Source organism: Pararge aegeria, chromosome 15 (genome assembly GCF_905163445.1).
Source record: "Pararge aegeria chromosome 15, ilParAegt1.1, whole genome shotgun sequence".
NCBI lineage: Eukaryota > Metazoa > Arthropoda > Insecta > Lepidoptera > Nymphalidae > Pararge > Pararge aegeria.
In genome coordinates, this window is record NC_053194.1 from 8,912,504 (window position 1) to 8,933,694 (window position 21,191).

General features: G+C 35.9%; 2 protein-coding genes across 2 annotated transcripts; both read right to left on the bottom strand.

Annotated features, from left to right (window-relative positions):
• Positions 1-9,729: 9,729 nt before the first annotated feature.
• LOC120630146 lies at positions 9,730-12,100 on the bottom strand. The gene is given in 4 exon segments (XM_039899296.1): positions 9,730-9,763; positions 10,403-10,538; positions 11,201-12,015; positions 12,017-12,100. Coding segments are annotated over 4 exon segments (1,056 nt in total). The 5' UTR covers positions 12,088-12,100.
• A 1,973-nt stretch (positions 12,101-14,073) lies between these two features.
• Positions 14,074-20,589, bottom strand: LOC120630091 (ribonuclease H2 subunit A). The gene is made up of 5 exons (XM_039899234.1): positions 20,262-20,589; positions 18,546-18,775; positions 16,879-17,022; positions 15,996-16,143; positions 14,074-14,655 (listed from the first exon to the last, which is right to left on the bottom strand). The coding sequence occupies exons 1-5, from the start codon at positions 20,404-20,406 to the stop codon at positions 14,390-14,392; spliced, it is 933 nt and encodes a 310-aa protein (XP_039755168.1). The 5' UTR covers positions 20,407-20,589; the 3' UTR covers positions 14,074-14,389.
• Positions 20,590-21,191: the final 602 nt, after the last annotated feature.

Below are 21,191 nucleotides of genomic sequence, written 5' to 3' on the forward strand. Positions count from 1 at the left end.
GCATGGCGAAAAGTTACAATCTTTATTAGTTTCAAAAGTGCTTATAGCGTATGCCTACTTGAAATAAAATATGAATTTTGAATTTATATTTGTATCATTATGATACACTACCAAGGCTGTGGCTTTGCCGCCAAGCCATTTAAAGTTCCTGTACGATATGGCGTAGAAACTGATAAGAGGTTACGGATTTATTATGACTGCCATATCCCTAACAATTTAGGCCGCTACCACCTTAGACATGCATCCTTCACTTACCATAAAGTGAGATTACGGTCAATGACAAAAAAATAATCGTCAAGGAAGCTATCGTCTTAATAATCGTACATATGAGTCCAAATCAAAGACAATCACTTTCATTGTATTATATATTAAATTTTATACTATTTGTAAAATTTTTATTTACAATTTTTCTATATGTTCATGTAGGTGTACAATATAAATGTATTCATTCATTTATTCATTCATTGTATTTATTTGTTTATGATACGACATGTAACCATTTCTACTCCTCAATAGTATTTTTAAAGACTAATAATTTTATTTATAGTCGTGTTACAGTTTTTAGGCAATCTAGCTAATCAATAACAACAGAGGAGAAAAATTCAAAATTAAGGGATTTATCATCTACTCGTATCAATATGCTGATTCTATCTATCGTTTGCCAAATTATGGTTACTTTTACGGGAGGCGTATCTTTTTTCTGACGTTAACAAAATTGGCTTATTCCATGATACTGAAAGGCGTTGCCTGCTAAATTTAAATTGACTGAAATATTCCTATCGATCAAAGTTTGACCTTCGTGAATAATTTTAAGCTTACGTACAGTTACTTGGGGCACCGGCACTGCGTTAGGTTTTGAGTTGATGAAATAGCGATCTACAGTCATTGTTGCCACACACTAACATTTTCATTGTTTCAAATTACAATAAAACCAAAAATAGTGAAAGGAATCTGAAATCTGAAAGCGCATTGACTCTAATTTTATGTTACATACAAACACATATTTTTCTATTTTCTTTCACATCCAGCTAGCTTATGCGTTTTATTTGGAGGAAAATAAGTATAGTTATATACTTTTGTCAAACCGTTATACCTAATTGAAAAAAATATTTTAGTTCTTACACCTACTTATCTTGAGAAGTAGTAGAGAAGACCAGCACGGCTGGAAGCAAATTTAACTATATTTTTATGATTGTCTTCTCAGAGCAGAGTTGTTCTCAGAGCATTGGCGCACAAGTCGAAATGATATCCAAATAATATATGTGTAATAATAAACGGAGGTAAACATCTCCTATTCCATGTTCCCGGGCTTTAGGAGATGGACACGTTAACTATTTCCCTTGTTAAAGGATTTCATCGGGGGATATAATTTTTATCTCCTGTCCGAAATAGCCCTGTAGGGCAGGGTCGCGGTTGGAGCCCTAGTAGCTTTAGTTTTAAGTATCATTATTACCAACAACTCAGTACAATTTAAATAATTGTATGTACTTCCCTATCCCTATCTCTACTAATATTATAAATGTCAATGTAAGTTTTTTTGTTACGCTTTCACGCAAAAACTTCTAAACTGATCCTCATGAAACTTTGTACACATATTCTTGGAAGTATTAGAAGTAGTATAGGATACTTTTTATCCCGACATTAAGCTCGGTTCCTTTGGGAGAGGGAATGAAAGTGTTTGACGATTTTACACCATAACTCCGACAATTTAAGTATAACCGATTTAAATAATTATTTTGTACTATAGAGGTGATAATATGTATTTAACTTTGCTTAAACTTTGTGTAGATCTGGTGAATGTGGTTGGAGATAGAGGACAGAACTCCTCAGCGGACCGCAGCAGACCCCTCATTTAAGGCTTAGATACTGAATACTTAAAATTTTTTTAGAATTACACCTGAATTGAACGCCACATCAAAAAACAAAATCAAACGCAGACGAAGTCGCGGGCAACAGCTAGTATGAAATAAAGAAAGCCTTTATATAAACTTAACACATTATGGGGTCATAACGAACACATTAAGGCTCTGACAAAACTTAATCTTTCTAAAAGATTTTAAAAAGAAATTCCCTATTTTCTTTATCTATTAGATTACTAGCTGTCCGCGATCTTCGCTTTATTACGGTTTTTTACAAATCCAGAGGAAGCCGTTAGGGATTTCCTGGGATAAAAAGTGACCTATGTTACTCTCTGGTCTTTCAATTAACTCTATGCCAAAAATATAATTGATTGGTAGCTTGGTTAGGGCGTGAAGGATGGACAAACAATATTTTCTGTTATAGATTCTCAAAGGCACTTCCCTACTTTCTTTATTTTTAATTTTATTACATTATCAGTTAACAATTGAATAAAAATAGACTTACTTTTTAATTCGCGCTATAAACAATTGTTTTATGGAACCGGGTATGGAATCACATATTACAAAGCAAAGCACAGCACTGAACATCACATCACAAAGTTAGGGCGGCCTCACACTTGACACATTAGAGTTGAGTGAAAAGTGCGTCACCTCACACGTGCTACGGGCACACGTGCAGATTCCACAGTGAGCCGACGAGCGTTCCAGGCGAGCGATCCTGCACTTGACTCATACAGCATACACCCAACCCAACCAACCTCCACAGTCCACTGTTACTACAATGGATTAAATAGAGCATGGGTCATTTAGTTTACACGCAAAATCTCTAGCCTTACATTCTATACACATGCGCTTAAATTAAAGTCTGTTACTGCAGCCGTAGTTTCTTAGGTTTATAAAGGTTTTTGAGCCCACTTACCAGCAATGGAGCAGATGGGCGCGTTTGGAACGTTACGAATGTAGTTATCACAATCATCTCAATGCTTCTTATGTAAGAACACATTTTTTTATATACGCATCAAAAGTAACATATTTGGGCCTATACGAAGATATTTTTGAATTTGACCTTGACTTTGGTCATACATGAGAAATCATCAAAGTCAATCTATATTAGAAAGAGCTGCCTTCAGTTAATATAGGTCTCAAGACCATAAATCAAAATTGTAGGTCTAAGAGAAATATAAATGTGCCTGTGACTTCAAACTTGATACCTTCTCTTTAAAACATGTAGGTTTTCAGCCTACATGTGTTAAAGAGAAGGTATCAAGTATCAATGTAGGTTTCCTGCCAACCAACATTGAAACAGTGTGGTGGGTCTGAGTCACATATATCAAACAAGAAGATTCACTTCTTGTTTGAGAGGAGGTCATCGACCAGAGTGAGACATTAATTAGACTGATGATGATGATACGGTATAAAACTGTTGTTTGCTGGTTAATTTTCCTTTGAACCTATTATCTTTTACAAATTTCACAAGTTGGAAGTTAACTAAGTACCTACCTTATAGACTAAGGTGTGGTCAATCGGGCTAGCATGCGCGCCACGAGATAATTATCTCTACCTGTTACTCGTATTTTTAGTATAGATAGACAAGATAATTGTTAGACATAACTCTGTCGTGGCCCGCTTGCTAGCCCTACATGATTACTTTTTATCTCGGGAAGACCTGCTCTACTCAGACGACCATTATACAATTTAATTCCCTATTAGAAATTGTCCCCTGATAGCAACCTGTCACTCGGGGGTTTCAATTAGATATTTGTTTATGCAGTTAATATGCTAAAATGTTATTAAAATCGTGCCTCGCTAGGTAATGCATAGGCACGAAGGTATTGCAAACAGGTCCACAGATTACATATAAAGTATAGATTTACTTAACACGCCTTTGATAACATTATGGAGAACTCTCAGGAATTCCTTCACGAAGTTTTCCCTCACCGTTAAAGCAAGGTAGTTAGTTACCTTGCTTTACCTTAAGTTAGAAAAAATCTAATTCAATTAACAAAAAAAAAGTTATAGGTCGAGGATCGAACTCAGTCACCCTAAAATGGAGGCAGATTTATTATCAGTACTTCTATACAAATACATAACAATAATATAATAATATTATGTAAACGGAAAAGTTCCAAAGTTAAGTACAGATAGATAGTCGGCTCCCATTACGGTAGCGACTTTCTTGTCCTTTTGTCTTTAGCAATGGAAATTCATCATCGAATGAAAATGCGAATTCCTGCCTCATTCCGACCTCACTGCTCTACTTCCGAAGCGTAACAGCCAACTAATAGTTCATTATCTGTTTGTTTGAAGGGGCATTGTGCGTCGGTGCGGGCGTGACAATGGTTTCCGCCAAGTTCATTGTCGTTCGTCCTATAACATCTATAACTATACATACACGTACCTATTTCGCTAAACGTTAGAATCCCGACGTTGTTCTTATTTAAATAATTAGGAGCAGGTTACTTGACGGAAATCCATGATATATTTACTATTCATCCATTATCAACCCATTACCGACCTATTACAGATGGTCTGCTCTAAGAAACACGTCGCGCTAGCCAAGTGTGGTTTGGTAGACTTCACACTTTGAGAACATTAAGGAGAAATGTCAGGCATGCAGGTTTCCTCACTAAGTTCACTTTTTTTTCTTTTTTTTTATGTGGTTTACCAACAGCTTAACATTTCAAAAAAACAATTTAAAGTAGCTTATACTGTATGAAGACAAAATGTAAATCTACTTACAGGTAAACACCGCATGCAATAAATAGCGTTAAACTAGCATCTTCATCTTTCGTTGTTAAGACCAGTAATATTTAATTGCTTAAAACGCAAATCATCATCATCATATTTATTGATCATCAGTCTGTTATCGTTGCACTGCTGGCCACTAGCCTCCTCTACCTTAGAAGGTAAGAAAGGAGAGCATTGAATCCATGCTCTACATCCCTCTCTCTCTCCTCGATGTCCTATTTATTTATTTAATAGGAAGCCAACGTTATATACAATGCCTTAAATTTATTATAAACATACTAGTAATATTATGAATTATACATTGTATACCCCACTTACAGGCTAAGTCTGCATGCATCATGAAATATAGACGTTCTTCAATGTAAAGAATATAAAACTTAAGAGATAAATTTAAAAAATACAAAAGATACTAAAAACTATAATAAAAATCAAAATAAAAATAAAAGAGAATTACGTAACAAACAGTTTTTTAATTTTGCGCTTAAAACTCAGAGCGGAATTGTGAAAAATATCTAAATCAGCTTTTTTAAATGCACAATTGTAGGCTGAGACAATTCTATTTGTCGGGGCGGACCTGCCTAGATCAGTTTTTGTGAATGTAGGCCTAAAAGTTTGCTTATTCTTGATATAAGATCTCGCATTATACTTATCCTAGTAGCCCTATCTGAGGAAGCCTAGAAGATTCACAGAGGTAAGTATATTATTATATTGTTGTTTTATGCTCAGTAACTCAAGTTATAAAGACTAAATCAAACCGGCTTGGTAATCTCTCAATTTACTACGGGTTGTACCATTGTAGGTACCCTCAGCTTTACTAAACAACGGACACCCGCCTCAATTGCTTCAAATTGATTTAAATTATCCAAAGGATGAACAAATGTAGGTAGGTAGGTACCTAAATTTAGACGGAGCTCAATTGAAATAAGGATAACTTTTAGCAATTAGAGATTTGTGTTCTAGGAACTGTATCTATTTGAACTGCTGTAAAATTAGATTAAAAAACTTAAAGGTAGGCACTATGTAGGGAATTAAAATTATAATCACTATGTATGGCATATTATATATGTTTTAAATAGGGTACGTGTTTAAAACATACATACAAAGTGTGTTTAAACCTTTCGTTTTTCCTTCTAGTTTTCCTAATCCTAAGGTTGCCTGGCACAGATACTTAGCGATGACGTCGCCTTCTGTATCCTACCTGTATGTACCTACATTATGTACCTATACTGTTCTTTTGTTTTTCAGAATGATGTGGTGTAAAAATAAAGAGTATAAATAAATATAAATTAATTAATAAATAGGTCTCATCTCCGATGGAGGAATAGCACACCAAGATGATCCAATGCGGATTGGCGAGAAGGAACATAATACAAAATGGAACAATCGATCTCTAGTACGTTTATGTTTATATGGATTTTTTGGGACATGCAGTGCATTGATTATTTGTTGGTATGCGTACATAGGTTATTCCGCAGAAACTGTTAGCACTAAGTTTCTAAAAGAACATTGGGGTAGGCAGTACAGACAACATTTTTGTCCATGGTAGGTACCCATTTTTATTAGTAGATAGCAGATAGTTCCGCTACGCAATATAACGTTCAAACGTTTTTATCCACGTTGCTGATACGCACCGCTAAGGTGTTGAACGGCATCTGTGTTTCCTGCCACGTTTTTTTTAGACAAGCGCGGCTCTAACCTAGACCTCATCAGTGCTTTCTATCTCCAGCCAGTAAACTGTTTGGCTTTATATTCAATGGTTCGCATTCCAATTTAAAGCCAGTAGTCCACAAGACTACACGTCTAAGCCAGAGGCTAAAGCAGCACACCTATGCATTGATATGTGAGCGCTGTGGTCTTCTAAGGGAAGGTCCCGGGTTCGATACCCGGCAGGGGTTAATTGGGAATTTATGTGTAAAGAGCAACTACGGAGTTTCTTGCCGGCTCTTCTCGGTAGAATCTGCTTTCCGAACCGGTGGTAGAGTCACTACAAACATACATACTTGACGTTTCAAAAGTGCTTATAAAGTAGGCCTACTTGAAATAAATGAATTTGAAATTGAATTTGAATTTATGATTTCCAAATTTTCTCTGGTCTGTTGAGGCTTGCGCCGTAGCTACTACCTGACGTGCCGGCATGTGATAAGGCGTTTCGGTACGATGTTGCGTTAGACTGACCAGGGATATGTTTTATATCTCGTAACTGCCATACCCCTAACAGGTAAGCCCGCTACCATCTTAAGCTGCATCACCACTTACCGACATGAGAGTCTGTGAAGAGATTTGTATATAACAAAATTGGTACCATCATCATAGTTTGCTAAAAGTTAAAACCTATAGTGACTTGTGCAAAATCATTAATATACAATAAGGTACTATACGTCGATTTTATTCAAATGCACCTACGTACAAACTGCAACAAGGTATATTTATGGAACTGCAAATCCATTTTCTTACTAAATATACCATGCTTATGTTGATTCGCTTCTCGATTAAACACAGGCACGCCATTAAGTAGGTACCTACGAGTATGTATTTATCGCCTCATTTTCTAATTGCAAAGCCGACCGTTTAAGTATTGATGCTCCTATTAGTATGCCGTAGGAGTAGCTTACGGTATTGTGTGTAGCATTGTTTAACTCGGACCTAAGGCCCGGACCACGATTCTATAGCTGATAAGGGGAAAGTCCAATTTCACCTTAACGGAAAACAACAGTGAAAATTGAAACGTAACGCTTTATTATTTGTTTCATAACAATCTATGGATTTAAAATAGCTTAGGTTTTTTACTTTCATTTTTAATCGATTATTTAATGTTAGGTCACTAAATATGTTAGTAAACTCTTTGTAAGTGTACTCTGTGCTCTATGGCACAGTTTCTTTTCATGATTGTGGGAAATATGGAGGACGTTTTATCAGTAAAATTAAGGTTTTATCATAAAATGTATGATGAAAATGAAACTTGAGTTACGCGGAAATACCGCCTATTATAAATATTCTATCTCAGAATAATTATGTTAAAGAAATATTATACTATACTGAAAATACTTCATTCAAAATTTATAAATATAATATTAAAAAACCACCGACTTTCAATATCTTGTACAATATTCTACTAGTCAAGCCCTTTCATCGATACTCATATTTTGGGCGTTGTGGATAAATATATAAACCGCAATTTTGTAGCGGCGGCGATCTTGGACCGACACACACTACCACGACGAAAAAAAACACCGTTGTTTTTTCGCCGTGGTTTAAAAAGGGGTAAAGGACTCTGAATGAAATAATCTATATAATAAATAATTTCGATAGAAGTTTATCGCCATTGAAGCTACTATATGCAACGGGAATTGTAACAGAAACTCTTTGAAACCGTAACGTAATTCAAATTAAACAAATTATCATAATAAATCAGTTGCAGGATATTATTGGAATGCTCGAACCTGCAGCAAATCACGCGTCTATGACACCTGCTACTAATCAGCGAGTCCGATGCGGTCATTAGCATTTTCAGTATTGAAATTCCCGTTGAGGCTTAGCTCAAGCGTGTGGGCACGGCAGACACAATTCCGTTGTCAGCACTCCTTGTAATATCCGTCTGTCCAGCCTGGTGATTATGGGCAAACTCTCCCGCGGGGAGACCTGAGTCCAGCAGGGGATTGTTATAGGCTATCGATTGAAGTTGTCTTTAGACAGAAGTTCTTAAACGTATATATTTAATTAATATTGGCACAACAAAACATATTTATGGGAGAGAAACAATTTTTTTTGTTTTGTGAATATAATATAACCCAGACTCTTTTATTAAATCGTGAGTAGGTAATAATACCTTTCAAATTGTTAAATATATTTAGTAAAACGATGTAAGTTGTTGAAAATGCATTTTAATTAAAGTAATTATGTGCTCGAATGGACGTAACAAATAATTTACTTTCATGGCCATTTTTAGGAAACATTAATATCCTCTACTTACAGTATAATTAGCCATGACTACTGTGGAACTGGCGTAATTGTACGTAAATATGTAAATATATGATACTATATCTACAACCCCCGACGCGAATGTTAAAATAACCCCGGGTCAAAATAATACAATATATAAGTTAGGCTGCATTGTCTCCAGGTCACATCACAGGCTTAAAACTAGTTTCGAAATAACTTATTTATTTAGGTAAAAACTGGTTTGTCATTACGGTTTAGTTGAAAAAAAGGAAACGATATATCAAACCTCTTTTTGTCTCGTTGATTGCAGTGTACCCCGTGTACAAGGAAGAAATAAATGCGTGCCCCGCACGCTCGGACATAAAAACGGACGGCCAATCAACCCAGTCAACGTTCCAGTGTACTCAAATTCAAGGTGGTAAATTTCGTTTCTCAGTACCGTTACAAATTAGCAGCATCCTCTTGTGAACTAAAGCCGCGAAACATATCTACAAACGCTGAAGCTACACTCTCGTAATGCTTAAAACCACATTCAAATCGGTCCATCCGTTTTTAAGCTTTTATATGACATAGCGAAACGACAGGGAAAACTAAAATCCTGTAATTTTTCTGTAACAGGGCACATTTCAATAATAAATTAAATAATAGTTGCTTCGATAAAAATGGTAGATTGAATAGGTTTGTTTCGTTACATGCCTTTAAAGTTTTTGACTCCTTTTCACGGGAGCGAAGTCAAAAAGGAACAAAAACAGTCATAGTACGTTTTGATTTATCGCTTCTAGATTTACTTCTTCGAAGAAAACAAATGGTTAGTAGTTTCACTAAATAAAAATTGGTTATTTCAAATCAGGTTTGAATCCCAGGTATTAAAATGTCAGCAATTCAATAGCGTTACGGCGCGGCGGTGTGCGCTAACTTTAAATGAGCTTGGTAGTCGGTATCTATAATAAATAAATTTAAATGAGAAACGGAAATTTACTAATTATAAATAAAAACTATTAATTATCAGAGGTACTTTAGTTATTAGAAATCGATAAAATATCATATAGGTACTATAATTATTTATTTATTAAATAAGTTATTTACACTAAATAAATTAAATAAATAGTTAAATTAATCGCGACTAATAAATAATAATAAGTAAATGCTTAAAAATGGCACAAATACGCCCTTCTCGACGTAATCAGCGAACTTCGTTAGATGCTGACGATCCCGTCCTGTAAAAGAGAGAATCTATGAACACTATATATCAATTTTAACTTCTTAACAACGATTACGGGCTGATTTACAATCATGGGCATGAATTATCACTTCATTACTTCATCACTCTCGACCCAAATCTCAAAATGAGAAGGGTGTAGGCCGCTGTCCACTTCGTCCAAGTCTGTCTACTGGCCAAGTCCGGATTGGTAGACTTCACTCGCCCTAAAGAACATTGTGGCGAAAGAAAGCTCTTAGACGGGCAGGTTTCCTCGTGATGTTTTCCTTTCCCCTTAAAGTGATATTTAATTGCAGCAATTGTCGGTTATAGTCTAATTTCAAAATGTATGGAAATGTTTTCCTTTTCCCTTAAAGTGATATTTATTGCAGCAATTGTCGGTTATAGTCTAATTTCAAAATGTATGGAAAAGACTTTAGATTAGGTATTAAGTAGTTAGTAAAATGGAAACACTATGATGAACACATGAAAGATAGCTAGATCCGGGGACGGCAAATGTGAAAATCTTTTATGTGCGACTATTCGCTGTTAAGATTAGCTAACATACAACAATTGCATACAAGATTTGTTTAATGTACAAATCCATAACAATGGACACATGACATTCATAATTACGCAAAATTTAACCTCAGTGTACCTGAAATATGGTTCAAAGTCGTAGATGTCGTCCAGAACTCTGCGCACGCGACACGTGACTCCACAGTTGCGTTTCTGGCGTCCGTACACGTTAATCGCGCGCTCTAGTAACTGCTGTGCTGATGTCAACTCCACTACTAAAAGTTTACAAATTCAATGGCATCTATGAGTAAAATTAAATGTAAATAACTCGATACTGGAAACGTCAGAAGAAAGAGTATGGTCCGTGGTTCGCTTATGGAAAAACCTCTCATGAAATGAAAATAGGTAATAGAATAATTAGTCAAATAAATGGATCCGGGACAATAAACTCTTAAACTAAACTCTCTAAGAAGGTTATAAAATACATTCTTTCAAAATTATTCCAAAGAGTTAAGATCGTTCCACAATGTTTTACTTACGCCCGAAGTAAATAATCAATTAATTTAGGAGTGCTATCCTTATCTACAATTAAGAAAAAAAAACTTACTACTATTAATTCAATTCTGACATCTGAAAATTTTTCATTTGATTGACTATGAACATCGGGCGAATGTTGAAAACTAAGTTCAAAAGCATCGTCTTTAAACAGAGCAACACAGGGCATACAAGGAACACGCCTAAAGTGCCGCCTTTCAACTTGAGGTGTTAAGCCTCATGAGCCTGTAATTTTACCGCGAACCACGCCCTTCAGGCCGAAACACAGGAATGCTGCATGGCAGCAGAAATATTATCATTGCGGTATAAGTCCCCCGGTGGAGTTCTGTCACCAAAAGTTCTACTACTACTTAACAATATTTTTATCTTTACTTCAACTTACCATTTTTGGCGCCGAAATTGCGTTCATCCTCATCAGTATCACCACCATTCTTATCTTTCTTGAAAGAGATGAGTTTAGGAATAACGAGTAGCATGCACACCACAGCGATCATTGTCACGATCTTCTTGAATATAAGGAGCTTCAGTAAAAGCTTCGCAATCGTAAGAATATCTAATTTCAATGACAATTTATCCAGAAATCCTAAGCCTGGGGCTGTGTAGGGAACTCCGTAGGAAGGCTTTAATGGTGGCCCATAAACAGGAGCCAGCGGTTTGTGAATTGGTGGCCCGTAAATAGGAGCCGGAGGTCCATATGAATGCGAAGGCGGACCATAGCTCGTAGAAGGTGGCCCATAGCTTTGGGCTGGTGGGCCGTAACTTGACGAAGGTGGGCCGTAATTAGACGAAGGTGGTCCATACGTGTTTGGTGGAGAATTGTATGTTACTTCCGGCTCAAATTTCACTGGTGTTCCGTAACTAGTCGATGGTGAATAACTCGATGAGCCCGAATAACTTGAGCCAGGAGCGCTGTAGCTGTCACTTCCCGAATACGATGGCGTGTAATCATAGCCAGTATTGTAATTGTCGTCGCGATTTGAAATCTTCTTCTCTCCATCCTTGGCTGTTATTATTACAACACTTTCTTTGGCATTTTCTGCGTCCACACGGGATTTCGAATAGGCATCGAGGTATGTATCGGCCTTTGTGACAATTACGAGTTTTGAACTATTCCCGACCGGGCCGACGATGGCCGAAGCACACGCGGCCACAGTTAAAACCGCGATGCAATACCGATGAAATTCCATTTCGTTATCCTTGAGCTACCGTGCCGAGGAAGTTGTCTCCATCGATCTCGGCTGACGAATGACGAGCGATGTCGAGTCCCATTCAGTTTTCACTTTTGAGTTACCGTAAAAGAGCCTAAATATGATAATGGAACACAATTAAATTCTCCAAGTGACCCCAGTGTTCCGCATTGCTCATTGTAAGTAGGCAGAGCGGCGTCCCATGCATGCTAATGTTGATGGTAACCTTCTTGGATGAACGTATGACATACAGCCTTTCATCGCATAAAGAAATCTTTAATAGACGCAATTTGCTTGTGAAAGTTTTCTAGCGAATCTTGTTAATCGTCAATACGCCGGACACTTTTTTGAATTAGGAATGATATTCCATCATATCTCATTTTTGTGTTCTGAAGTTTTAAAATCGATTTATGTGAAGACAAAACAAGAAACAAACGGATTTATAAAGATGTCGGTTAATAGAATTAAAATATTCACATAGTATTCAAAGTTGGAAGTTAGAGGCTTTTAATCTGCATAGCAATTAAAACCCTTTTGGTGAATAGGCAGAGGGCATAAATTATAATAGATAATATCAAAAGAGTAAGAAGACTATTGAGATTATTATTGATCAGTTCAATTACAAAATGAATGAATAAAGAAAACAAGAAAGGCTTTCACCAATCATGTATTGCAGGACACGGAATTGAAGCCAAAAATAAAAAGAATTTCGTAACAAAAAAATTCCAAGTTGGAATTGTACCAAAATGAATTTATGTATACTGTAAAGTAGCAGACGACAACCGCATGCATTTAAAAGCTGATTTCTACTGCTCAATGCATTTTCACTGAGTGAGCTAATCAACATTGTGAATTTAAGCATGCTTGTATTAAGTCAAATTTGCAAGTTCATCAATGAATTGTGTCTTTAGGATATTTTAGTTTATACCTACACGTACTGCATATTAATTATTTTAAAGTATATATTATGTAGCTACTTAAAATTGAAAACAGGATTACCGTTTTCTAAAATTTTTATAGGTTTTAAAGTTCTTACATTCAGCACTAGGCTAAACTTGTGGCAGATTGACGTTTTTATCTTAGTAGAGTTATCATCGAGCGACGAACTGTCCACTGCTGAACATGGGTCTTTAGTAGTTAGTTCCAAATTACGAGTTCTTACATCCAGGCTTCCAGTGATGTGGACTGTCCATCTAGAGGGGGTCTACCAACGCTGTGTTTACCTCATTCTCATCCTCCGCCCATGAAACGCTTTTCCACTGCTGAGTATAAGTGTCTTACAAAAGAATTCCACTGCTGAATATTGGTAAGCCTCTCTCACAGGATCAAGGGTTTTAGTGCTTAAAATCTCCACACGGCGGGCTTTAACGATGATACTCACATTTTAGAGATAAACAGGAAAAACAAGTAACGTGATTGACCAGGTACGGAGGTTGGCATCGCAAATTTCCTCACTCTAGGCTGGTACTGATAATTTCTTAAAAGTAACCAATCAAACTTTTGGTCCGACCCGTCTGGTACGATGCTGATGAGATTGTATCAACTTACAGGTTTCAGCGCAGTTAGTTGCTAACTATTCATCCAAAAGGCACGATGACAATAACAATGAACCGCTAAAATATTGTATTTATCTAATCTAATAATATATGATAAATTTACTATGAGAAACGCATTTTTATTTATATTCGAAGTGAGATTGGTATTTATTTTCAATAAATAAAATTGCAAAATCTAGCGATCCAACATGATAAGTTAAACGCCGAATTTAAAATTATGACGTCACGTCTATATAAATACTATTTAGTATGAACTTACAGCTGCCAAGTATTTTTTTATCAATACCAAAATCACTTATCCTTAGCTATGGAACGAAGAATTACTAAAGCTCTTATTTGACTATGACGTCACGAGTACGGCCATGACACCCTGGGAATGTTTTGGCGGGAAATATTATTTTTCCATACTATATTTTCCGCATAAATAAGATATTTTTTAAAAACGTAGATACAGAGCACATAAGGCAGTTTTTCAAAATTAAACATCATTACTACTAAAATAAAAGAGATTGTTTAAATCTTAAAATATAATACTATTTGCAATGTTTATCCATTTTTATAACTTTGGATATCAACACATTGGTATAAAAAAACATCTCATCTGCATTATACTAAATTCTCATTTATATAAACTGAAAAATAAAGATCAATTTTCATAAAAGGTACAGTCCGATTCAAACTTTATGACTTCTCGAACTTCATGATTTTTGGTACGCAGAATTAAATATTCGGTATCAGCCAATCAGCGGGACGGTAAATTTGACTACCTGCGCGAAGCTACACTCGCAGCTTACTTCAGCGACGACATAAAGTTTGCATCAAATTGTACTACTCAAAAGCATTGTCCACAGTTAAATGTCTCTCCTCAAAGAACTTGTGCCTCTTTCTTTTCTTCTCGTTTTTGGGAGAGAAGAACATGCTTATGGATTTAGTGCTTGGTTTCTTCTTACCGTCCTCGTCAATTTCTTCGAAAGTGCATTTGGCAGCCTTCTCTTGGAGCATCAATTCTGCTGTGGACCAACTGAATCTTACGAGTAATGGGTATCCGAACACATTGTCTATTTGTTCTCGTATGAATTTCTTTGTTAGCGGATCTGAAAGTTTCAAACCTAAGATGGTTACTTGTTAGGGATATTTCAATAATGCTCGCGAAAAAGCATGCACAACACAAGGTATACTATCCATACTAAGATTATAAAATAGAATAGTTTCGGTTTTCCAAAAAGCCCACCATGACTTTTCTCGGAATAAAAAGTAAACCATGTTCTTCCCCGGGATTATGGAGGGTAGAGGTACCCGGGATGCTAGCTATGTCGGCGTCAGACTTCAACTATTGCTAACAAACCAATGAAGAGACACACTAAAGTTCATGAACGAAAATAAAGTTTAATTTGCTATTCTTTGCGAAAAGCTAAGTATAGCAAATTAACCTACGCACGTTTCGCTCCGACACCTGAGGATCCTCGTTGACATTGTAAAGTCAACATCTCTCTCGATCTGTTTGGTGTAGAGTATAAAGATTGAAGAAATTATGAATAGCACCATACAGATTCTCCTTTTTTTCGCGGAGTACAGCAAAATTAAGCTTGTTTTCATAATATATCATGGAATTACGCAAGGTAACGCCTGCTTAGCCAAAACTAAGGTTAGCCAATAAACGTAATATTATATTATAATCTAATAAACATAGTCAATAATATATTAAAATAATATCTACACTTTTTGAAATTTTGAATATCAGGGAAGCTTAAATATCGACAGAGCACCCAAAAGACATTTAAATCTAATTTACTTCCGCTTGTCTGATCTTAATAAATAATAGAGTATAACGTTAGATCAGGCGAATAAACTGTTCCTACGGGATTCTTTAAACAGGTAATAAGTTGCGGAAAAAATCGCGGGCGACAGTAGTTGACAAATAATATTGCGTGTTTGCGGTGTGCCGTTCACATTTGTGTGTAAGTATCCTTTTAAGCCCAATCTTAACGAAATAGGGCAGAGATATTTTTTATCTTAGTGATTAAATACTCTGTAGCCAGATAAAATAAACGGTTCTTGCAAGAAGTCGCTGGCAATAACTAACACATCTAAGAAACAATAAGCTTGATCCTTCGGATCCTGCAATGTGCATTTCACGAACTTTGATCTTTTTATACTCGGTGACAACCAGATAAAACACAGGTACTGCAGACTTGTCATCATCGTATCCCAATACAACGAGAAGGGTCGTAGTCCACCACGTTGGCCAAGTATGGATTGGTGGACTCCATACAAAATATTATGGAGAACTCTCAGGCATGCAGGTTTCCTCACGATGTTTTTCTTGAAGTGATATTTTATTTGCTTAAACGCAAATAACTTAGCGATGCGTGCTGGGTTTCGAACTCGGCCCCCCGAATTTGAACCGCATAAATGAAAATGCAGCGGAACAAACCTCCTGGATATCCGCTGCCAAACTGAGTGTGATCCATTTGTATATCCTCCTTGAACTGCCATACTTTGAGAGCATGGTCCCTGGTCACCTTTGCCACTATACTGGCTGCTGATACTATAGGATAGATTGAATCAGCTTTTTTCGCTACCTGTAAACAAGAACTAGAGTTACCACCATTTTTATATCTACGAGAATCAGCTCAAACTTGCGTGGTAATTTGAAAAACTTTGCCAGGAGGAATAAGGCCGCCTATTGTACCTTTTCTTCTTTATTTAGTGTATTTTTTATGCTTGTTTTTTTTAATTTGGTGTACAATAATTTGGTGTAAAAATTTAAGTGTATTTCATTTCAATAAGACACGAATACAGTTCATGAACACACACCAATCTGCACTGGGTATGCGTGGACAACCTTAACCCCTTCTCAATTTGTGTTGAGACCCGTGCCCTATAGTGGGCTGTTGTAATGGGTTCATATGACGATTATGACAGAACAGTGCACTATTTAGGGACGCTTGTGTTAACAATGTTGTCTTTCTTTTTAGGATTCTAATAATAATTGTGTCAGTTTCAAATAAACTGGGAAAAAATCGGCCATCTATGAGCTATCTTGGCGTGCACTGCATGAACTGTTCCAGTTAGGCGAAGACAATATTTACGGTGGAATTGTCTGTCAGACTTAGTCTGCGTTATTAAAAAACAGGGTGAATTAAAAAATACCAGAAAACTTACGTTTATTAGTTAGACATTAATTCATGGTGTCGCAAAACCATTTTTTTTAAATAAGGGCATAGCAAACAATAAGCGACAGTGAAACGGCGAGAAAAACTAGTAAGAAACCACGCTCACACAAGACACCCATGATATTCTTACACAGAACTTACAGTAATTTTTATATCAGGAAAGATATCGCTCAGCTTTGCCTGGTACTTCTCCGGTGGTCCAACAGTGTCCACATAAATCTCTGCAATATTGGCTCCTTGTTCAATGACATTTTTGATTAAACTTATTGCTGAATCCATTGAAACCTGAAAAAAAAGAATGAGTATTGCAATAATTAGAAATATGGTATGCAACAACTCAGTTAAATTAGTGGTCAACCTATATCTTTGGGTTATTGTAAACTAATTTTGTATGTATGAGTTTCATTTACGCTTGTTAACATCATTAACTAGCTGACGCGTGCAACTTCGTCTGAACCATATTGGTTATTACAGGTTTAAATATATTTGAAAAACCTAAAAACTAATGGCAGCAGAGATAACCGGGACCAGTTTTATTTCTAAACTATTTTTTGCGCAGCTGGGCGGCCCGCGGCATTTTCTTGCTTTTAGCACTTCTATACTTGTCGTAACTTCCAAACGGTGACCTACCGTTTATTACCGTACCGGAAATTTCTTTTAAAATTGAATAATTTAAAAAAAAAATCCAGGTATATAATCAATGAATGCATAAATACACTTTTTTTGTACACCACATAAACATACACAAAAATTGTAAAAAATTTACAACAAAGTATACAATTTTGCGACCTTATTGTTACATAGCGATCTCTTCCAGGCAACCAATGGCGTAAAACACAGCTCAAGTAGAGAGGTAGGTGGTGCATTTAAATCTTTATCTTTATAGCGTGTGTATGTCACTGAACTCCTCCTAAACGGCTGGACGGAATTGAATGAATTTTTTGGTATGCGTTTGTGTGGCACCCTGGATCGTTTGGATTCACAAATCAGCCTACAGATGGAGCTGTGGTCCGCTAGTATACATATATAACTATATATACATAAATACAATATATATATAATAAACTTAAATACAATATATATATAATAAACTTAAACACAATATAATATATAGATACTGATAATTAATTTATACCTATACAATGAATATCAATAATACATAAATAGATACAATATTATCAAGCCCCAAGCGAAACAGAAGGGAATGGGCATGACTAAAGTTCTGAAGATTCAGAAAAAAATGATCAATCTTAATAATTATAAAACTATTTAGTTGGATAATGATTCGATTCGAATGATTATCCGTACCCGTGGTTTGATTGCCAAATTATAACAAAAAGTGGTTATTGTGACTTTATCATAACAGTTAGACTATAGATATAGCCTCGCTGACTTTTTTGTAAATAATAATGATTGCTTTGAACATGGAGTTCATTAGTTTAATGTATCATTAATCATTTTCGCGGCGTACGCCAGTAAAGCTCCAAGTCAGTATGACATCTTTAACAAATATCGTTATATTTCAGCCAATTTACAGAAAACCATGATAAAAAACACACTAAAAACTTCCCCATGAGCCACTCTCTCTGTAGTTTTTCAGTTTTTCGAACGCAGAGAGACAGACTGACGTGGCAGGGTACTTGGTTTTATAGTATGTAAGGATTATGTTATCAGTTTGATGTGCATTTTTGTATACTCAAGAGAGTACCAGCGTGCAAGCAAAGACAAACCAAGCCTGCCTTGTGCAAACAGGTTTTATATAAAATCCTATTGTTATTTTTGCAGAAGTGTAATAAACCAGATAGTACCTCGTTCAAGGAGTGTTTGGCCCTTCTATACATTGAATTGGAGATGTAGTTAGGTGATATGACTTCAGCAATCCATCCTACATTATTGCACGCATTTTCGTCTGTAAGCATTTTCAGTAAAATGTCATCACGTTTTTCTTCCGTCAAAGCTTTTGAATCAGCACACCCAAGGGATTGCAGTACATCCTTTTGGCTTAATGGACAGTAAGCAACACCATATACCATTGGACCTAGAACAAAAGATAAAAGATAATACCTACTAACATCAAGAAAGGAAGATCTCATTTTGATTGATCTCTCATCTGATGACATATACTATGACAATACACACATTGCCATCTAGCCCTAAAGTAAGCGTAGCTTGTGCTATAGGTACTAAGATGACTGATAAATATTTTTATGAGTAATATAAATAAAAATATACTTATAAATACAGATAAACACCCAGACACTAAAGACATTCATATTCATCACACAAACATTTTCCAATTGTGGGGAATCGAACTGATGGCCTTGGACTTAGAAAACAGGGTTGCTGCCAACTGCACCAATTGGCCGTCCGGTTTCAATATATTTAAAGGTATATGATTTTAAAATATTTTGGCTCTAACTCTGAGGCATGCAGGTTCTCTCAAAATGTTTTCCTTTAACATTAAAGGAACTCATATTTAATTACTTGAATTGTAAATTTTTTGTACAAAAATTGCTTGAAACACAAATAATTTTAAAAACCTAGTGACATTTGCTGGATATTGATCGCTGTGAAGGGAGGCAAAGCCCAAAAAACTAGGCTAACACCACTTTATCAAAATCAGCCTATTAAATCTATAAAAGTAGCCTGACTAGGAAAATATAAAACCTGGCAGATAAAAATGGAACAATTTTTTCATACACACTTATTACATTTAACAGAGTCAAATGTATTGCAAATGTGGCACCCCCTAGGCGGTTTTTAGTTTTCCTGGGTTTCCTTTCCTTTACATGTATGGTCTGGCCTCCTTACAATGGTACAAATCAGATGTGATGGACCAATATTGAGCCAAGTCTTTGAAACTCTTAATAGAGATTTAGACCTGATAAAAATCAATATCTAAGAGTCTGGATTAGACATTGGTGGTTCACATTACAGGGTGCAATTGTGGGTCCCAGCCATTATGAATAACACTAGACAATCAATTAATAGCCTATAACAGCCCAACTAAAGGAATCTAGACTAAATAAGAAGGTTTGCCCACAATCACCATAGGCAGACATCTAGCTGCCTAGTGTTTATTATTGGCAACCCAACTTGTCACAGCCCAACGTGGGTTGGTGATTGCAGCAGATATAGTAGAAGCACAGATAATGCTGCTGTTGTTCTCCATAGTAATAAAGGCCAGAAACAGCATGGTGAGTCTATTTCACTCTACATTTAGAGAGGGTCTGTAGAGTTGGAATTAATTAGGCTAATATTATTGCTAAACAGCAGTTCAAAAATGTTATTTATTACAATTTTTTAAAAATTGTACCAAATATTAATAAACAAACATTAAAGTGTTACTTTATGGTAAATTGTTTAACTGGTGTGTGGCACTACCTTCATAATTCAAATCCAAATTAATTTACTTCAAGTACACCTGATATAACCGCTTTTGAAGCGTCAAGCCTGTCTGTTCTCTACCACCTATGCTTATTCTACCGATAATATTTCGATATTCATATTTTCAAAAATCTCACCTAAAACCGGACCACGACCTGCCTCATCAACTCCAAGCATACATGGCTGGGATTTACAAATTTCGGGCACTTCAGAATTAATTATAAATTTACTAAAATTAATATTTGTTTTAATGTGCTCCTCCAGAGATTGTAATGAGTTCATTATGTTTAATTAACTGTTACAATTTTTTAAAACATGACAACATCTGTGAAATTAGTAGCAAGTTTAACTTAGATACTACAAGGAATATCTTTAACGTATAATCAACATTTCCCAATAAAAATACACAATCCACATTTTCCAATTCCCTCCAAAACATTCAAACTTTTGAAAATCGATGTGACAATGGTGACATTGACATCTAGTTTGGCGCACGTCATTTATAGTATTTATGGTACCTTTACCTTTTAAAGGCTTTGGGCTCTAACTCTTTGGAGCTAAGACATGTAGCTTTACTATTCTTACCTATTAATTATAGGTCAAGGCATTGAAGTGAATCACTACAAAGTACTATGTCGAACTGATTCGCATAAGAGTTGCCACTCCTCTAATGCTACTTGTGCGAGAGGTGTCAATAATGCTGTTGTACACTATTAAATAAACTATTCATAAATATTTTCCAATTCCAATATTCTCTCTCATTACATAACGTACCTATCGAATTAATCATTTCCTTTTTGAAGTCTGTTCTGAACTCTTGTCTCATTAACTAGCAACTGCGAATTGTGAATGTTTGCTTGAATACTAAACTTAGTATCTTCCGAAAAGAACAAGCGATTAGGGATCATTATTTAATGCTCGTCTATATCAATGCATCCGTAAGATGATTGATGAAGATCATCAATCATCATACAGACGCTATGAACAAAAAGGCCAAACGGAATAAGCCTCAAGCACCCTTGCGTGGTTTTGTTCTTACCAAGACCGTACCCAATCCATGATTTGTT